This window comes from Mytilus galloprovincialis, chromosome 1, assembly GCF_965363235.1.
Source record: "Mytilus galloprovincialis chromosome 1, xbMytGall1.hap1.1, whole genome shotgun sequence".
NCBI classification, from domain to species: domain Eukaryota; kingdom Metazoa; phylum Mollusca; class Bivalvia; order Mytilida; family Mytilidae; genus Mytilus; species Mytilus galloprovincialis.
In genome coordinates, this window is record NC_134838.1 from 120,938,317 (window position 1) to 120,958,977 (window position 20,661).

Here is a 20,661-nt window from a genome sequence, read left to right on the forward strand (position 1 = left end):
TTACGTTCTTCAACGCAGAGCCTTCGCTTACACCGAACAGCAAGTTATAAAGGGCACATATATAGATATAGGAAGATGTGGTGTGAGTGCCAATGAGACAACTCTCCATACAAATAACAATTTAAAAAGTAAACCATTATAGGTTAAAGTACGGCCTTCAACACGGAGCCTTGGCTCACACCGAACAACAAGCTATAAAGGGCCCCAAAATTACTAGTGTAAAACCATTCAAACGGGAAAACCAACGGTCTAATCTATATAAACAAAACGAGAAACGAGAAACACGTATATATTACATAAACAAACGACAACTACTGTACATCAGATTCCTGACTTAGGACAGGTGCAAACATTTGCAGCGGGATTAAACGTTTTAATGGATCCAAACCTTCTCCCTTTTTCTGAAACAATAGCATAACATCACAACAAAGAAAAACATACGATAAAATATCAATTGGCAGACTTAACTCAATCAAAAAACGTATGATTAAACAATGAACGAATAAATTTGATCTGCGATATCTGAATACAAATGCACAGTTAATTAAATATTGGAGACAAACATTCATGACCAAAAAGCTAACAAACAAATTCAAACACAGGACATGACTGAGAAATATTTAACCAATCAATGTTCACTTTAGCATATATGCATATACAATTTTCTTCTATATAAAAAAAAAAAACACTTTTCAATTATATAATATACTTTAATTTATATGAAATATTGAAAAATTATGATCCATTGATATATTACAATCGGTCCATTAATACCTAATTGATATTTTCCTCGTCGGTAAAATTGCACCCCATTGATATATTTTATATATTAAAAATGGGACCCATTCCAGCGGCACATATGTATATACCTTCATGTAGGGAGCGAGTCTAAAGATAAGATGAATGGCAGAGAGAACTATTTAACGATCGCGGAAAAGACAATGGAAATAAACTTGGAACATATAGGCAATACAAAAGCAACTGTTCCGTGGAACCGTATGTGTCAAAAATTATTCCACGGTCGTACCGACGTGTAATGGCCCCGTTTCGTGCAGGCTCGCTCCCGTTAGCCATCGAGACTGGAAGATACACCAAGCCGCCAATACCTGTTGAAGACCGTTTATGTGTTTATTGCTCTGACAAAAGTGTTGAAACTGAGAAACATTTTTTATTGAACTGTTGTCTATATAATGACTTAAGATTTGACCTTTACTCAGAATGTTCACAACATATTAATAGTTTTGAAAATTTGAATGACGATTTAAAATTTATACAAATCATGAATTGCTCCGAGATTCAGACATTTTTATGTAAAAGTATTCATAAGTTTTTTATGCGACGTAAATTATTTACATAATTTTTAACTACTTTCATGCGACATAAATTTTTAACTTAAATTTTTAACCGTGGACAATTATTTTAATTTAAATTATGCATATCAGTTGATCCCCTCCCCCCCCCCCCGCAATATCTTAATGTAAATATTTTCACATATATGCGTGAAGTTTTAGATGTATGTATGTGTGAAGTTTTGGATGTATGTAAAGTAAATATTTTTTAAGAAACATTTTTTTATTCATCATGTTGAAAATACTCTAAAATCATAGTTATTAGTTTTAAAAATACAGTATTTCAAGGTATCGTTGGATTTTTAAGAACATGTAAATATATTTTGTGCAATGTGTCTCATAAGCCAAATGATATGGCTGGGTATTGACTGCTTTATGTATGTTTTAATATTGTTGTATGATATGTATGTCAATCAATATGTGACACAATAATAAAATAGATTTATAAGATAAGATAAGATAAGATAAGATAGTTTTATTTGATTAGAATGATTAGAATGATTAAAGTACATTCAAATTAAAAAAAAAACATGAACACAACAACATGAACACACAATGTATATAACCTAATTAAAACCATGCTATGATAAAACATAAAGTTATACATATATATTTAACTTTTAAATACATGTATTTAATTTTTTTATTTTTTTTTTTTAAAGTTTTTCAATTGCATGTATGTAAAATCTACTGGTATATATGACAATGTAAAGTGTATATAACAATTGAACAGAAGAGTTATAATCAAAGGACTTCAATTTTTTATTTACATATCCTGTCAATCAGCTGTCTGGATGATTTATAACACCTGTAAAACCTTAAAAACGTATCATTGTTTTATATTAATTTGTTAATCAAAAGTTATGTTAATTTTTTATCGATGAAAGTTCCATATAACTTTTAAAAAAGTGAAAAGAAAAGATATTCTATTAAACATTTTAAAACATCTAATGTATCAACAATGTACATCACAACCTATCAGATTGGTGTCTTTTGTTCTAAAAAGATTATTACAGACTACAACGCTTTACGACACCGGACATCCCCCAGACAAACAAAATTGGTGCCTTAGTTATATGCCCTTTTGACCGACTCAGCGACTACAGCCGTTGAGGCTCTTTAAGTTTTTTTAGCATTTTTTAAATTCTTTTATCACCGCACATATATGTGTATAATGTCTTGTCTTGCAAATGAAACGTGTTAGAAAACATTGTAAGTCAAAATAACTTCGACTTGTTGAAGGAGGCTATTGTCAGACAGGTCCAGATGCATATGTAAACGGGCATTATATTTTTTTTATAAATTGTTCATACCAAACAGAAGAATAGATCTTACTTCTTCGAACAAAAGGAAGCAATAAAAGAACCGTTCCGGATCAACGAATTTAATGTATAATTATAAAAGAGCACACAACGAACTTTAGAAATTCTGATGGAACTTAATGACTTCAGTATAAGCAAACACTTTCAAACAAAAAATCTCCAAAACTGCCGTTACCACGATGCTTGAATTCTGGATTACCATGGAAGACATGTTCATTTTTTTTTAAATCTGTATTCTGGTGAGAACCAACGGAAGCTTCTTAATCGGGTGAATGTAAAGATACTAGTCATATCCTTAAACTTCACGTTTGCTATAAAGATGCTGCCCTCGTATTAATTAATTCAAAGTTTAGTGACTATTTAGAACCAAAGACATATATTTTGTCTTTGGTTAAACGCATATATCCCATCGAACTGGAAATAAAGGATACATCAAAGAAGGTCTACTTCGAATAGAAATCAACCTTAGTTTATGACTATCAATTCATCCGTTAACCTGTATCGGATTAACAAAAATCTCTATGCAAAGTCAGTGAAGTATGTAACTGTTTTAAATTGAGCTAAAATAAGAACCCTACAAAACCAACAAAAACTCATCTTTTGATTCGTATTTGAATGTTCTTAAATCAATCTAATATACATGTATACTATATTGTACTATGCTCCTTGTAACGGAAAATAACCATCTTCTTCTTAAATGCTTAATCAAATAGTTCTCCTCTAACATGTATTTTCATGATTGCAACATAGGGTGCATAATACTAAATCTTTCAATGCATGGAGCCATATGGATTTGGTGGCGGGTCGAAACTGTGGGCCGAATTAACTTAATTATTAAAGCGCATAAAAGATTCAGATTGCAGTCGATCTACTTTAAAATTAAAATCGGACTCCAATTTTTAAGGTTCCGGTATTACTAAAAGACAACAAAAAAGTGTGCTTCTCATATGTAGAAATTATTGATTTGTTAAAAAAGACAATGTCCACTGAAGAGCCTCAAAAGCCTAATGATGATCTTGGTTGTCAGCACTACAAGAGAAAGTGCAAACTTCTTGTAAGTCAGACTGCAAGTCGAACAGAAATCAACTTGTATTAGCTGAAAAAGTTCACCCCAAATTATGTTGTTACCCCAAGGCATGCGTGCTGCTCAATAGAACTTTTGTAATTAACGTTAATGAATATTAAGCATACATTGTACAGCTCCACTGGCAATAGTAATTTTGTTTTCATTAGTAAACTTAACATGGGCATTTTTGAACAGGATGTCAGGGCAGAAGAATATGGCTAGCAACCAAAGGCGTGACACCCTTCTCTTATTTGCTATCAAGACAGAATCCATGTCTGTTTGGCCAAAAACATGTTTGCGCCCTTTCATATTCACACCCTTAGTACGTTCACACTCTTTTTATTGTTTTTGTGTCAATTCATTTTGTAATCAAGATTTGGTAAGCGTATTGCTATAAATATTTTTTTTCATTGTTTCAAAATAAAGTGTGATTTGGACAATGTTTTTTTGGTGTTGTTGAATAAATCTGAATCATGTTTTTGGTTAGACTGTATTGTTTAAAAAAATCATTTGATCATTGTTTTAAATTATATGAGATTCTCACAGCGTTTCTTTTTGTGCTGAATAAATCTTGTGTAAGCATCAATTAAACCTAACTACTGTAAAGTACCAAAATAGACATCTAGATGTCATCATTTTGTATTTTGTTGTGGACATGTATATTGGGTGTAAATTTCTTGATTAAAAATGTTAAATATGTTTTATAGGCACCTTGCTGTAACCGAGATTATTTCTGTCGTATTTGTCATGATGAGAAAGAGAACCATGTGTTAGACCGACACTCAGTAAAGAAAGTGGTTTGTGCAAAATGTGAAGAAGTACAAGAGGTATTAAAGAAGAAAAAAATATGGGATTATCTGATATGGTCTAAATAGCTACGTTCCATTAAAAATGCTAAATGATTGACATACAATTTGATGCATTTTCAAGCAGATAACATCCTTTCCTCCATAAAAGGTCATTATGACCCACATTTCATGCTTCAATGACTTGAATAACCAAACTACATGTACATATAACTCAAAATTGTAAACTTTAATTACGTAAGAATGAATAAGATTCCGCATATCAGCATTCCATATAAGGAAATGAAGAAATTCACATTAATCACATATAGACATGATATATATATTAGTTTCTACCAATTGATCTACCATATCATAACTTTATATTAAAAAAAAACATTTTATATCAAGTGTTCAGTTGCAGGATGTTCTTGATCAGTGTTGTGTTGATGACTTGTAGCCCTATTGATGGCCTTGGGCTGTTTTCTGATCATTGGTTGGGTTGTTGTCTCTGACAGATTCTCTGTTTCCATTCTAAATCCTATTTTACTTGCTGTGATGACACATCTATATGTGTCTGATGGTTTCTGACAATCAGACGAGAAAACATTAAATTTGGCCCAAACATTGGACTTTTGTCTAAAAACATATATTTTACATGATCCTTAATTTTATATACATTGTCTATCAGTTAAAACTTTTTTTCCTTTTTACAGTTTGTTTTGAAAAGTTAAAAAAGCTTCAAAAGTATGATATTTTATAAGTTTTAGGCCCAATCCATGTATTGAATGATAATGAATTGCAAACCTAATTCTTTTGTAATTTTTGTTGTATTACATCTTGATCTGTATAATTTGTATGTACATTTATTTTGTAGAAACATGAGAAATGTACTAAATGTGATATAGTGTTTGGTAAATACTTCTGTTCATTTTGTTCTCTCTTTGATGATGAAGACAAGAAACAGTTTCACTGTCAAGGTTGTGGTCTTTGTAGGTAAGATTTACTTTTGATTTACTTTATGTTCTGTGCTGTTGTTGTGTTCACATAGTTTAATTGAAAGGCTACTTCATTTTCTAGGAAGAGCCCTTTCAGGATAAGACATAAATATATTTGACAACTTGCCAATTGTGTTATTAAAAGGGTGATTATTGTGAGGCTAGAGATAGGTATTTTCCATGTCACATTTTTTACTTGCCAATGGGACTAGTACACTACAGTATTAAGTTTTACTTACAAGAGAATTAGGAACCCTGGCTTTTATAAAAAAAAAAATACAACAAGCAATATGGTTTGTTTTTTCAGAAAGCTTTCTGTTAAATCATTAGTGAAGTAAACAAAATGAAATTGATAGAATAAAAGTGTGTACATTTTGACCAGTTGGTGTTTTCACCTTTTTTAATGCGTTTATTTTAGTTGCTATGTCATTGATATGTATTTTTAGTGTTCTTTGTGAATTGTGAATGAAAGGGCAATTGTTTTTTGATAGACAATGTAAATGTATTGTTTTAATCGCAATGGTTGAAATTTAGCTAATAAATATTAATTACACCATGGGCCTATGCCAAATTTGATAAAAGAACTACATACATTTTCATTAAAATTGATGTTCTCTTTTTATACATAATTAATGAGTAATTGTTTTATTATATAGGGTTGGTGGCAGGGAGAATTTTTTTCACTGTGAAACATGTGATATGTGCCTGGCATTAGATTTGAAAGATCAGCACAAGGTAATATATATGGCTGGCTGCCATGCAACAGGAAAAGCCAATTATAATTAAGTGATTTGTTAAAATTTTGGAGTTTTATGATAATTGAGATATAAAGAAACTTGATTGTTTATCTTACTACTATGTGCATGTCTTTAGTCATATACGATAGGTCTATTATCTACAAGCATAGTTACAGTAGAATGGATATTGAATTTTATTGAGTTATCCCCTCTTATTTTGTATTTTGCAGTGCTTTCAAAACTGTAAACACAATAAATAAAAATACCTATTTCAATTGTCCTCCATGTGATGTGTTGAGGGAGATATAGAGATACCTTGTGTGTCTGTTCTTGTTAGAGCGCTTGCATGTACACTTCTTGTCAGTTTTTTTTTATCAAATTTTATATCAAAAGTTAAATTCAGTAATTTCTCTGCCAGGTTTGAAAATCAGTGCTGATCAACTTGTTTAAAGAGTCATAACCCTTAGAAATATTAATTTTATGGAAAATTGCATTATAAGTGCTTTCAAGCCTACATTTCTTTTTTGAAGGATATTTATAAAAAAAATATTTTCAGTTATTTCCTTTTGGACAGATTATTTTATTTTGAGTAAATCTGCATTGTTTTTATGCATTAATTTTTGGCATGTTTTGATAAATTTGACAAACATAGATATATAAAACACCTTGTATAGTAATTATAACATAAAATTTAATCTTAGAATTATTTCATAAGAGGTAAGTTAATAATATACATAATGCAATAGTCATAAAGCAATGGTAAGGTGCTTTTCACATGTGATAGCTAAATATGTGTGTATCTCATGTACAGGTATTATCATTTGATCATTTTATTAGCAGCACCTGCATACGGGGTATATATCTCCCAATTGATACGATATTCCCGTGCTTGCATTTCCTATCATGATTTTCTTGACAGAGGGTTACTGCTCACAAGGAAGCTTTTAAACCAAGAGTTCCAAATGGTGAAGTTGAAATCATCCCTTCGTAAATTTTACAGACGCCATCACGAGTTGGTTGACCGTTATGGAATAACCGTTTCACAAATGATATCGGATATGTTCCTTACGTCGTAACTACAATCCCTTTCCCTTTCATGAATGTGACCTACCGAATTAGACTATTTACCGAATTTGTAATCACATAAGCAACACGACGGGTGCCACATGTGGAGCAGGATCTGCTTACCCTTCCGGAGCACCTGAGATCACCCCTAGTTTTTGGTGGGGTTCGTGTTGTTTATTCTTTAGTTTTCTATGTTGTGTCATGTGTACTATTGTTTTTCTGTTTGTCTTTTTCATTTTTAGCCATGGCGTTGTCAGTTTGTTTTAGATTTATGAGTTTGACTGTCCCTTTGGTATCTTTCGTCCCTCTTTTATTACAATGTTTTGTGATATATACTTGTGTTACTTACAACTTTCATAACCGCACAACTTATACATGTTAGAAATTAATATTTTGTACCACATTTAAAGCTTTATTTAGTTAACGGTAATTCACCTAAAATTATTAGTCTACATAGCAGAAAATATAACACACCTTGTTCTTGCCGAAATGACATGTACATGTTTTTCACTGCCAAAAAGACCACTGAAAATGGCTTCAAATAATGGACCATATACTAAATTGGAAACTTGATTTAATACAAATTTCAGAATTTTGATTTCATTCATCTTTAAAAAAGTTATTTTCATTAGATATTATTCACTGAAATATTTCAATTTAAGTATTTTTTTAGAAGATCAATAACATGTGTAATGATTACACTGTAATCTAGGCTGTAATAAAAGATTGTAAGATATGTGATCTTTGTGATCTTTGAATGTCAGTCAGCAATTCTCCTGCTTGCAATTATTTCAAGCTGTTGAAGTATTATAAAAGTTTTCATTGTAAGTTTTATCACTAATGGATAGGATTATCACACATATATGGTTGTGAATACATGTTTTGTGAAAAGTAATTTTCAACAGTATGTTTATATTTACCTTTTATTGTTTGGCTGATCATTGTAAATAAAAATCAATGGTTTTGAATTCATGCTTTTTAACAGGTAGGCATCTGTAACAATTAGTAAATTTACTTTATAACTAAAAGTCATAAGATTGTAATATAAGTATGATCTAATGATCTACTGCAATGCCCATAATGAATTAATTCACAAAATCCAACTTAATGTATAGAAAAGAAGAAAAGATTACAATTTTGATTGTTTCATTTTAGTAATGTACCCACTATAATAAATACTGTTTACTTTTTTTGTTTAGTGTATAGTAAAGTCTTCACGTTCTAATTGTGCAGTATGTTTAGAAGATCTTCATACTTCAAGAATAGAGGCTCATATACCTCAATGTGGTCATCTCATTCACAGGTAATATAACATCACAATGTGGACATCTCATTCACAGGTAATGTAACATCACAATGTGGACATCTCATATACAGGTAATATTACTTATCACAATGTGGACATCTATTACACAGATGATATTACCTATCACAATGTTGAAATCATATAATCTTATAGGTAATATAAGTGACCTTATATGGACATTTCAACCACAGGAAAAACTACCCTTGATGGGAACATCTTATTCCCATATATATAAAACTCAATGTGGACATCTTGGTCATGTTATATAAATAGCCTCAATGTTAACTTATTCACAGATTATATTGTACTGGTCACTGATCATCTTAGTGCTGGTGCACTCAAAATTCATGAGATTAGGATTATACATTTTGGGCAGTTGTCCTGTGACTGGGCAGATATTTCTCCACAATTGGTCCATAATGGCTGATCATCCAGAGACAAATATATACAGGTTCTAAAATTGGTTATTGCTGCGACCTTAACAGAGATCAACCCAAATGTTATAATTATATTGAAGTCTACTCCAGTCTCTTACAATATATTTGATGTGGATGTGGAGTTTTAGAATGTAAATAGTCACGCAATTTTCTGTCAATATTTTGAATTTCCCAGAAATTATGAATTCATGTTTCAATTAAAAATATGAATTTTATAGATATAAGTATTCTTATTTCAACAACAAGCTGTATCACTTATATAATTCTGCATAAATTCTTAAGTAATAATATATCATATATAATAACAACAGTCTTGATATGAGCCACTATTGTAAATGTTTTATGATTTATAAATGCAAAGTATCACCTTATAAATGTAAAATTGTGTATTTTGTAGAACGTGCTTCAGAGAGATGATAAAAACAGGGTAAGTATAATCATGATAAAATGTATCTGAATATGTCATACATCTTAAAATGTTGTCTTGACTGCCTGTTCTATCAAAGATGATATTGAATGCATTAACCCTTTCGCCGATGAGTCCCGGTTTACCGGGATTCACGCTTCAGACAGCTGACGATGAGTCCCGTTTTACCGGGATCGGAATACCTCTTTTATATTTCCCTCTCAAATCAGTGCAAACATGAGTTATCTTTCTTTGATGAATACCCGGATGAAAGTGTAAACATGGCGCTTCCGTTTGGTGAAAACCGTGTCAAAATCAGACGAAATTTACGGAATTTACGAGAATTTGAAATGAGGGAACATTTTTTTGGGAAGAATTGAAGCCAAACTAGTATACTTTTTTGACATAAAATGTCGTTTTATATACAAAACACTTGGAATGGACATCGTTCAGTGTGAGGAATTTGTACAGCCTCATAAAATTTTTAAAAATTTTGCCGTTTTGGGTTAAAAAATTACGATTTGGGGTCTTAAAGCAGAATTTTGAGAATTTCACCTAGATAATGCAGAAAATTTGAAAATTTGAATATTTTATGAAGAAAAAATTATCAAAACATGAACAAAACTGTGAACATGGTGTTAGTGAATGAAATAAATACACAAATAACTACAGACAAGTTTTTATTGACATTTATTATGAAGGTCTCCCACTTGAGTAAAAGTAGCCAGGGAAGCCATTGTCTCAGAGTAGCTTCTGTCTGGGCAGCAATCAGTGAAAGGGTTAAGAAAAACAGGGGATTGAACTCAATTTGATTGAATATTAGATTGAATATACAGTAGAAAAATCAATAATAACAAAAAAAATTGGGAACATTTCATTTTACTAATGAACTCAAATCATTAACTTTTTTTTAGACTTTTTTTGTTTTTCCGCAGAAATCTACTTCCTTCTTCCAGTCTCCTTGTCATGAGACTTTGAGTAGTCTAGTAAAATATAGGAACTCAAGGAACACACTCATGACAATACCAATTTCATTTTTAACAATTCTTTGTCTTTGATATGAATAATCTTTACCTGATGATTGCGTTTTGTTGTTTACATGGAATATGATATCATAACTTAAATAACATCACAACTAAAATCTCTAAAACACAGAATCAAAATCGGAAACGTCACGGTATTTCAGGTTCTTTTTTAACAGATTTTGAAGTTAAAATATGTCTGAATTAAACAAAATAATTCATACAGACTTCATCCTCATTCTCAGGTAATGCCTGCTACATATTATTTGTTATAAAAAACAGCTGTAGCTGTATGAATAAACCGGTTCAGTATATCTGTTGACTAATTATTCATTGTTATCATTTTATGTTAATTTTAGTAATTACGCCTGTCCAATATGTGGTGAATCAATGTTGAATATGAAAGAAATATGGGAAAATTTAGATGAAGAAGTTGCTAACTGTCAAATGCCTGATGAGTATAAGGATTATCATATACAGATTCTATGTAGAGATTGTCATAAGGTTTGTCAAATATAAATATGCATCATTATAAAAGGATGTCGAACTATCAGCTCGAAACAAAATGACATTGATGTAAGCAACTAAAGATCACTGTAAGGCCTTAAACAATGAGCAAAATACATACACTAAAATAACATATGAGCTGCATCGGATAGAAATCGACCTTATGCAAGTGGATGTACACATATACATATATAAGACTTTGATCGATTTTGGAATATCTAAGATATAAAAGCTGCATTTTGGTCCGTTTAAAAGGGTTGTCTTCTTATAAAAACCTACTTTTGGAACAATTACAGACTTTCCGTAGAAATTATTTTAACCCAAAATGGGTTAACAGAGGTATTGATTTTCGTTTGCATAAGGTCGATTTCTATCCGACGCAGCTCATATTACATTTTTTGACTTCAGAAATTGATGAGTGGATATTCTTATATTGAGAAAATTTTACCACTGTCATACATGAAATCTTATTAATGTGACGCAATATAAAGGAAAATCACAACTGAAATTACGAATGCCAGTTTTTATCATTGCCAACTTAGAACTATTGCATTTTTCTCATAAATAAAAACATCAGAATAACTTCTGAAATTACAAAAATACTTTTTTACTTTTTGGCGAAATACAGATCAATTTGAATTTTGATCCTTTCTAATGATTTTGTGCAGAGTTATGGTCTTTGAAATTAGAAAATTTACTCAAATGATCAGTTTTCCTCACTTTCTTTTGTCATGCTTGAAGATATTGACTTGATATTTGATATATAGTTAACACCATGACAAGCTATAAATCAAGTTAGCCTTTATTTTAATTAACAGGAAAGTAATGTAGTTTTCCATGTATTGGGATCAAAATGTTCTGAGTGTGGCTCGTACAACACATGTAGAACAGCAGGACCAGAATCTAATAACCTAAATGTAGTATCTGGTGCTAGCAATACCAGTGAATCGAACCAGGCATCTAACAATGCACCAGAACCTGTCGCAGCTAACCAGCCATGGCTAGAGATGTTAGAATCAGAAGATACAACAGAACAAAGTGGTCAAACTTCAGATGAAAGAAAAGAGTCAAATACTACAAATGACCAAAGGTCAACCTAACTGACATATAAACAATTAAATTTTTCTGTTATAAATTTTCATTTCTGTTACTGTAAGTTATAAAGTGGTGTCATGTGATTAGATTTACTACCCAGTGATGGAATGCAGACAATGATTTGTAATGTGATATGTTATATAGTTATTTTTCAGTCCTCAAAGTATAAAGAAAAAACCAGCTTCAACATTCATATTTTCTGTCTAAAGAACCAATAAAGCAGATTTTTGTTGTTATTCCCCTTACTTATTCTATGTGTTAAAGTATTGTATTGTTTAGTGTCCTTTTTCATGAGGAAAAAAACGCAAGACAAATATTTGTATATCGCTTACACTTGTCTTTGGGTACAATCATTTTAAATTTTTTATTGGAAATACAATATTTGCACATTTGCAGCATTTGGGTATAAATAATCTACATTTTGCATTTATTTATTCTTATCAAGTTTCACACTAGTATATTTTATGTTAAAATTATGTAGTCTTTACATCAGGGGTATATCAATGGTATTCAAGTACATTTGGAAGAGTGCAATCTGCATTTTGAAACTTAAGTGACCTTTGATAACTTTTGAATTTTCCTTCAAAATGGGCATTTAATCTGATATATAAGTAATATTTTATCTGTGTTCAGCATTTATAGTAACTTGTTTGTGTGTGTGTTATTGAATTTTAAGCTATCTGCCAAAATGCAGTTATCAAAATTATTTATTTTGATAAGCAATATGGTTTTAAAGACATGCCAAAATCATATCTGTTATGTTTTCATTTTTTTGATTGTAAATAAAATTGAGAATGGAAATGGGGAATGTGTCAAAGAGACAACAACCCGACCAAATAAAAAACAACAGCAGAGGGTCACCAACAGGTCTTCAATGTAGCGAGAATTTCCCGCACCCGGAGGCGTCCTTCACCTGGCCCCTAAACAAATATATACTAGTCTAGTGATAATGAACGCCATACTAATTTCCAAATTGTACACAAGAAACTAAAATTAAAATAATACAAGACTAACAAAGGCCAGAGGCTCCTGACTTGGGACAGTTTTTTGTTGAATGTTTAATGATACATTCATAGTTACATTAAGGTTTATGACCCCATTTGTAGCCATTTTTGTACGAATTTTTTCAAACTTCAATTGTATCAAAACTACAAATGTAATGAACAATAGGGATAGGCCATTTTGTACATATACCAAGGGGAAACTTGATGCAAAGCATTATTATTTACCGTTTCATTGCATTTAATAGAAAAAGAGTACTTTGTGACAAATAAATCAAGATTTTTTATAGAAAATCCACAGCCTTTAATACAGAGATTTTTTTTTATAAAATTTGAAACATATATTACTCACTTGCTTTTAAGATGTGCTGGTGTTTATTTTTTACAAAAAGTTCTAAGCAGCCTGTAATTTCCAAAATACCTCGTGCTGAGTCCCTAAAAGGTGTACTTGATTTGGTCCATATTTTAATTTGTTTTAACCAATAGATACATTAATAAATTCGTTTTAATGTTTAAGGAAATCAATGCTAGCACTGCATGCAATAATCTTATATCTATCAGTCATGAAATTGCCAAATATTAGGGTACAAGGATAAATGCTGTGGATTTTCTATAAAATTTCTATATGTTTAGCATTGAATTAACACAAGGGTACATAATCCTTAAAGAACATTTTATTTGTGTTTACGAATTTCAAGGAGATGATAAAAGAGTCTTAATGTATCTTTTAAAATGTGTCATTTGCTTCTATAGAATATACGGTATGAAATGTTGATTTTACACAATTGATTCTGATTTATTTGAAATGTAACAATGAAGTAGTAAGTATTAGTTAAATCATATGTTATAAATATTTATAAATTTGTTTTGAACCTACCTCAAAGGTTCTAAAAGTGAACATTCATTTATAAAATGATATTTAATTTAAAAAGTTTTTAACAAATGTTCTTTAATAGATATGAATGATAGAAAAACAATTGTTAATTATTTATTGTACATGGCATTAGAGATACTCTTTCAGGCATTTAACTGTTTTTTACACTGCCAACTGTCTATTGATACTGTGAATTGCTTGCCACATGGAGCAAAATTTATAAAAGTGTGATTTACAGAGATTTGATTTTAATTCATGGATTAAGAGACATTATTCTGAATGAAAAGTTTTCTTACATGTATTTATCTTTTAACCTAAATGTTTTACACTATTTGGCTTTGACTTATATATATATATGCTTGAAGAGTAAGGTTAGCTTTTGCTTGCATTTCTAAAGAAAATTTGACTTTTAGAAAAATATGACGATATTAAAAAAGTTGATCAACTTAACATTCTAGCAAGGTGAGATATTAGAGAAATAACATGATATTCTGTCACCCAAGAGAATACTTTTTAAGAGATTGCACGATAATGAATTGAATTTACAATATTTGTATTTACCTTCTTAAAGTGATGTTGCTGCATGAGCTGACTTCATTTGTTATTGTGTTCCCATTGTGTACCACCCTTGTTATACTTTAAGCAAACATAGAATATTTATATTTATATTAACATTCAGGCTGCATTTAATATACTGTGTACTTCTGAAAAAAAGGAACGTGATATATTCCTGTTGTTTTAATATGGAAAATGTATCATCCTTAATCAATAAAACTTGTTAAACAAATTGTTTAAATTCTTTTTCAAGCTGAAAATTCAGGAAATTAACAATGAATATGAAAGTAGTTGAACATTTTCCTGTACATGAGTTTTTGGAAGATATGAACTGTTGTTCCAAGTCTTTTATTAAGGCACCAACCTCCAAAGCAAGATGATTCACAGGTTAGCTACTTAATCTACAAATTGAATACACTGAAAATATTCTCCATATTTCTCATGTCTGTACAGTATATATGCACAATTGAATTGTGAAAAAAAAATGGATATATTGTTGAACCAGTTAATTTAAGTAGGTAAGAATAATGATACAATACCAGTATGATTGACAACTGCCATGATCACCAAACTACAGATTAGGTGGTGCCTTAATAATGATATCCCACATCCTTAAATGCCAATCATATTGACCAAATTACTAATCAACCTCAGTCTTACATAATTAAACGGACCCTTCATTATACACCACAATACACAAATACATGGCATAATTATTGAATACACCAATGTATAGCTCACATGATATATAGGAATGATAGATTTATTTTAAAACCAGGATTTCACCATTTTCTACTTAAGGAAACCTCTAACAAGACAGGAATACGGCATCAGTTTTCCATTCGTTTGATGTGTTTTAGCTTTTGATTTTGCCATTTGATAAGCGACTTTCTGTTTAGAATTTTCCTTAGAGTTTGGTATTTTTGGAATTTTTCTTTTTTGAAAGTAAAACGGAATAGTGTTGGAGAGCATTCAAACCCGGAAATTCCAACAAGTTGTGACAAATTTGGTTAAGGTCATTAGTCTATGCCTTATTTAAGATTTATTGGTTGCGCTCAAATCAATACAATTGAAAGACCAAATTAAATTGAAGACTGAGCACCAAAGACTAAAATGTCAGAAAAGTTTACCATATTATGATAAGGCAAGCTATGCCTTTTATAGGGAACATAAGTGTTTGTAAAAATCAACATTTCATAAATAGTATCTTCACAGAAAATAAATATATCAAATATATTACATGTCAACACAAAAGTGCTTACTATACTTAACTGGTAATAAATACCCTTGGGGACAAGACTTTCTCAAGCAGTGGCTTCGACCCCAGGGTTTTAAAATGGCACCGGCTACAATAACGTTGAAATGTAACAATAATTAAATTTTTTTTATTATTGTTACATTTCGATGTAATTGTAGCCAGTGTCTTTTAAAATTTGTCAGGATACCAAACTTCTAATTTGGTACATCAGACGCGCATTCCCTTGGTTCTGATCTTAAGTTTTATTTAGAAAAACATTTTAAATTCACTGCTTCCAAAGACTTATTTATGTATTAAATGCACTGTTAAAGTTATTTTCATTAACATTTCCTTCTTAACATCTTAAATCGGCTAATATTTCATGATGTGAATAGTTATCAAAGGTACCAGGATTATAATTTAATACGCCAGACGCGCGTTTCGTCTAAAAAAGACTCATCAGTGACGCACAGATCAAAAAGTTGTAAAGCCAAACAAGTACGAAGTTGAAAACATTGAGGACCCAAAATTCCATAAAGTTGTGCCAAATACGGCTAAGGTAATCTTCTCCTGGGATACGAAAATCCCGAGTTTTTCGAAAAATTCAAAGTTTTGTAAACAGGAAATTTATAAAAATGACAATATAATTGATATTCATGTCATCACCGAAGTGCTGACTACTGGGCTGGTGATACCCTCGGGGACTAAACGTCCACCAGTAGTGGCATCGATCCAGTGGTGTAAACAGTTCTCAAAGGTACCAGGATTATATTTTAATACGCCAGACGCGCGCTGCACAATACTGTAATTTTACATATACAACTTTAAAATACAACTTACATCATCTAACCTTGATCCACTTATATGAAAGAACACTTCAGCCAGTGAAAATGTGTTCAATGGATTCCATGTAGAATTGGTGAATGTTGTTCATAACGTCATCACGAGGAGTGTCTCTACCAGAATATGAACTAACTACCCTTCTAGCGAACTATACCTGTAAAATAGGAATCATTCACGACTTTTCACGAGAGGTGGCGTTGCAGTTCCATAGGTGGTTAGTTGGACGCTTGATACCAGATACTGCAACCCTTCCATTTGATTTCCATTGATCCATTTTAAGCGGTTCTGAAGCAATCATATAATTATTTTGTTTAAAACACACGACATTTGTGGACAAATACTTCTAACGGATTTTTCTTCTCCACTTTAAACAGACACATTGTTTATCTCCGTAATTGCTTAATAGAAGACGCACAGTCGTGATTTTCATTTCTTCTTCTTCTTCTTCTTCCATATACAGTTCATACCACCATCTGGTGTATTATCGAACTGATGCGTGGTGCAGACAAACCAATATTTACAGTGCAGTTAAAAAATAGTATGTACAGTTAAAAATTTCGCACAGTCCTTAATACATCTTGGTCTTCTGCAACTCACACTTGAATGTGTCAATTGAGTTGCAGGCTACAGTAGTTGGTGGTAGACTGTTCCATAATCTGATGGCATCTGGGAAGAACGAGTACTGGTAAAGCTGCGTTCTTGCGAATGGAACAAGGAATCGTTGGTTGTGTCCTCTTAATGTTGCTGCTGTTGGGATTAAGCAGGATGTTGGTATTGCAACCAAGTGGTTAACTATGCGGTACATCATTATAACTTTATTCGTTGCTCTACGCTCTTGTAGGGTTGGCCATTGCAGCTGGTGTAATAGGTTTGTTACACTAGTGGTTCGGTGGTAGTCACCAGTAACAAATCTTGCTGCCCTACGTTGTACCATTTCCAGGTTGTGGATGTTGTTTGCTGTGTGTGGATCCCAAATGATGCTTGCATACTCCATCTGTGGTCTCACAAGGGTCTTGTAGCAGAGTTCCTTGGTCTTTCGTGGGCATTGTGATATATTTCTCTGTAGAAAAGCCCTGGTGTTGTTGGCTTTTCTTACTACTTGGTCTATGTGAGTAGTCCAGTTTAGTTTGTGGTGGATGTTGGCCCCCAGATATTTTGCACATTCTACTTCCTCTAAGACGTGACCATGGATGATATATGGCTGTCTGATTGGTTTCCTCTTGTTGGTAATGTGAATGACTTGGCACTTTTTGGGATGAAATTCCATGAGCCAATCATTCTCCCATTCTTGTAGGGTTTCCAGATCTTGTTGAAGTAGTTCTGCATCTTTGGTGTTTTTTATTTCCCTGTACAATACGCAGTCATCGGCAAAGAGTCTAACTGATGATTTGTTGACTGTGTAATCTGGTAGGTCGTTAATGTAAAGTAGAAAAAGGATGGGTCCAAGGACACTGCCCTGAGGAACTCCTGATTGGACAGGTGCAGTATTGGATTTACCGTTTTCGAGAACGACATGTTGTGTTCTTTCGTTGAGAAAGTCTTCAATCTAGCTATGGAGACTACCCCGTATTCCGTAGTGATGTAGCTTATGCATAAGTCGCTTATGAGGAACCTTGTCGAAAGCCTTGGAGAAGTCCAGGAGGATGACATCTGTTTGTCCGGTGTTATCGACTGTTTTGGCTAGATCCTGGATAGTGATTATAAGTTGAGATTCACAGGATCTGTGTTTACGGAAGCCATGCTGTGCGTCTGTTAGTATGGTGTGTTTCTCTAGGTGTTTCATTATGCTGCTCGTGATTATATGCTCCAGCATTTTACAGGTGATGGATGTGAGCGAGACAGGTCTGTAGTTTTCAGGGCGGTTCTTAGCACCTTTCTTAAATATAGGAACTACGTCTGCCTTCTTCCATTCCTTTGGGATCGCTCCTTGGTTAATGGATGCCTGGAAAAAGACTGTGAAGACTGGTGCTATTTCAGAGCCTACGAACTTCAACAGTCTAGCTGACAATCCATCTGGCCCAGTAGCTTTGTGGATTTTAAGGCCTTGTAGTAGTTTAAATACTCCTGGTTCTGTGATGTTAATGTTAAACATATTCGGGAACTTCTGTTTACCCATTGGTTTGATGTTGTCTTCTGGTTCGTTGGAATTAAATACCGATGAAAATTGGTTGTTCAGGATGTTCGCTTTTGCCGTTGGTTCTGAATATGTAAGGCCATCTGTTGCTTTAAGAGGTGCCACTCCACTGCTGTCCTTGTTTTTACTGTTAATAAAACTCCAGAAGCGTTTTGGATTTGAAGTGCAATCTGGTGAGATTATGTTGGTTAGATAATCATTGTAGGCCTTTTTGCATGCTGTTTTTGTTGCAGATTTTAGATGTTGATACTTTTTCTTATCCCTTGATCTGTTTGATGATTTGACCCTATTAAAGCATCTTTTCTTACGCCGTGATAGTGCTTTTATCTCTTTTGTGATCCAGGGTTGACTAAAGCGGCTGGTGGTCATCTTTGATGGTACTGATGAATCTAGGATGTTAGTTAGTGCGGTGCTGATGTCTAGCCACATCTCTGCTATAGATGACTGAATAGTGTATTTGTCTAGGAATTGTTGTTGGAATTCTAGACATTCTTTTTTCAGTTTTTCTTTATCAGCTCTTTTCCATAGGTGTATTTTCCGTTTTACCGGTTTCCCTCGTTTTGCAGCTGCTGATGATTCAATAAAGACTGCATCATGATCTGATATACCGGGTAAAGGAGAGCATCTGTTGATTAGGCTTGGCCGGTTAGTAAGAAACAAGTCCAGTGTGTTGTCCAGACGGGTGGGAAAAGTGACTGTTTGCTCCATATGACAGTTGTGGATCATGTCTAGGAGTCTTTTGTTGATACCAGAGTTTACTTTATTTCCTTGAATAGATGTTGAGTTCCAGTTAATGTCGGGAAGATTTAAATCACCCCCTATCCATAAAACTGAATTTTTGTTGCTTTGGTGTACATGTTCAATAGTTTCGCAAAGTTGGTCCATGTAGTTGGTGTCGCTTGATGGTGGTCTATATACAGATCCGATAATGAGTGACAAATTTTTGCCCAGGTTTAGTTTAGCAAATACTGCCTCAGATGTTGTTGTGGTTTCAATGGAGTCGGAGATGTATTCCTTCTTTATTGCCAAAAGAACTCCTCCATATCCATCTTTCCTGTCTTTGCGGATGACCTCATAGTTTGGCGGAAATATTTCTGCACTGCATATTGACGGCAGCAGCCATGTTTCCGTGCCCATGATGATACTGGGGTCTGATTGCTCAATTAGGTTCATCACCTCTGCTTTTTTGTTCTTTATACTTTGAAAGTTGATAACTATAATTTTCATTTGTGAGCTATGTGGTTTGTATTGCTTCGTTGGTTTAGATGGTGAAGAGCAGGATGTTGGTGGCCCTGGACTGTGTGTAAGTACATCGCTGATGTCACTGCTATCAAAAGTTGAAAAGCTGTTGCGTGTAGATATTATAGTGGAGTCAAATAAACTGGATGTGAAGTTTGGCATTCCGCAGTTAGTGCAGTGCCATGATAGGTTGTTTAGAGACATGTATACAGGGGTGGACATATGCATACATTCGGCGTGAAACCACTTTTCACAGTCATCACAAGCTACTCCTCGTTGCTTCCAAGTAACGGCTTTATTGCATATCTGACATGGGTATTTTGGGGTTCTAGGCCCTGGATTTTGTTCTGTGTCTGATGCATTGAGACAATATGCTTTAAAAAAGGCAACAGTGGAATACCGCTGTTCAAAAGTCATTAATCTAATGAGAGAAAACTAATCCTGGTTACAAACTAAAACCGAGGGGAACACATCTATAGGAGAAAAAACAACAGAAACACTGAAGTGCAACAAAAACAAACGCCAATGCAACAAACGTCGAAACGAACTATTTGATAACAACTTCCATATTCCTGACTTGGTACAGGGAATTTCAAGAAAAAACTGATGGGTTGAACCTGGTTTTATGACTAGCCAAATCACGGACTTAATGACAATGTTAAAAATACCCCTAAAATGACAAC

The 20,661-nt window shown here is 32.8% G+C and overlaps 1 protein-coding gene across 1 annotated transcript; it reads left to right on the top strand.

Annotated features, from left to right (window-relative positions):
- Nucleotides 1-3,571: 3,571 nt before the first annotated feature.
- On the top strand, nucleotides 3,572-14,690 carry LOC143055465 (RING finger and CHY zinc finger domain-containing protein 1-like). The gene is made up of 8 exons (XM_076228618.1): nucleotides 3,572-3,725; nucleotides 4,445-4,564; nucleotides 5,400-5,518; nucleotides 6,177-6,255; nucleotides 8,522-8,625; nucleotides 9,463-9,492; nucleotides 10,853-10,997; nucleotides 11,819-14,690. The coding sequence occupies exons 1-8, from the start codon at nucleotides 3,651-3,653 to the stop codon at nucleotides 12,098-12,100; spliced, it is 954 nt and encodes a 317-aa protein (XP_076084733.1). The 5' UTR covers nucleotides 3,572-3,650; the 3' UTR covers nucleotides 12,101-14,690.
- Nucleotides 14,691-20,661: the final 5,971 nt, after the last annotated feature.

Excerpts from the sequence above, each read along its gene's own strand:
- LOC143055465 (XM_076228618.1), top strand. The coding sequence starts at position 3,651 with ATGTCCACTGAAGAGCCTCAAAAGCCTAATGATGATCTTGGTTGTCAG. Across the intron at positions 8,626-9,462 it reads TGTGGTCATCTCATTCACAG|AACGTGCTTCAGAGAGATGA; the intron begins GTAATATAACAT and ends TGTATTTTGTAG. Across the intron at positions 9,493-10,852 it reads AGAGAGATGATAAAAACAGG|TAATTACGCCTGTCCAATAT; the intron begins GTAAGTATAATC and ends TGTTAATTTTAG.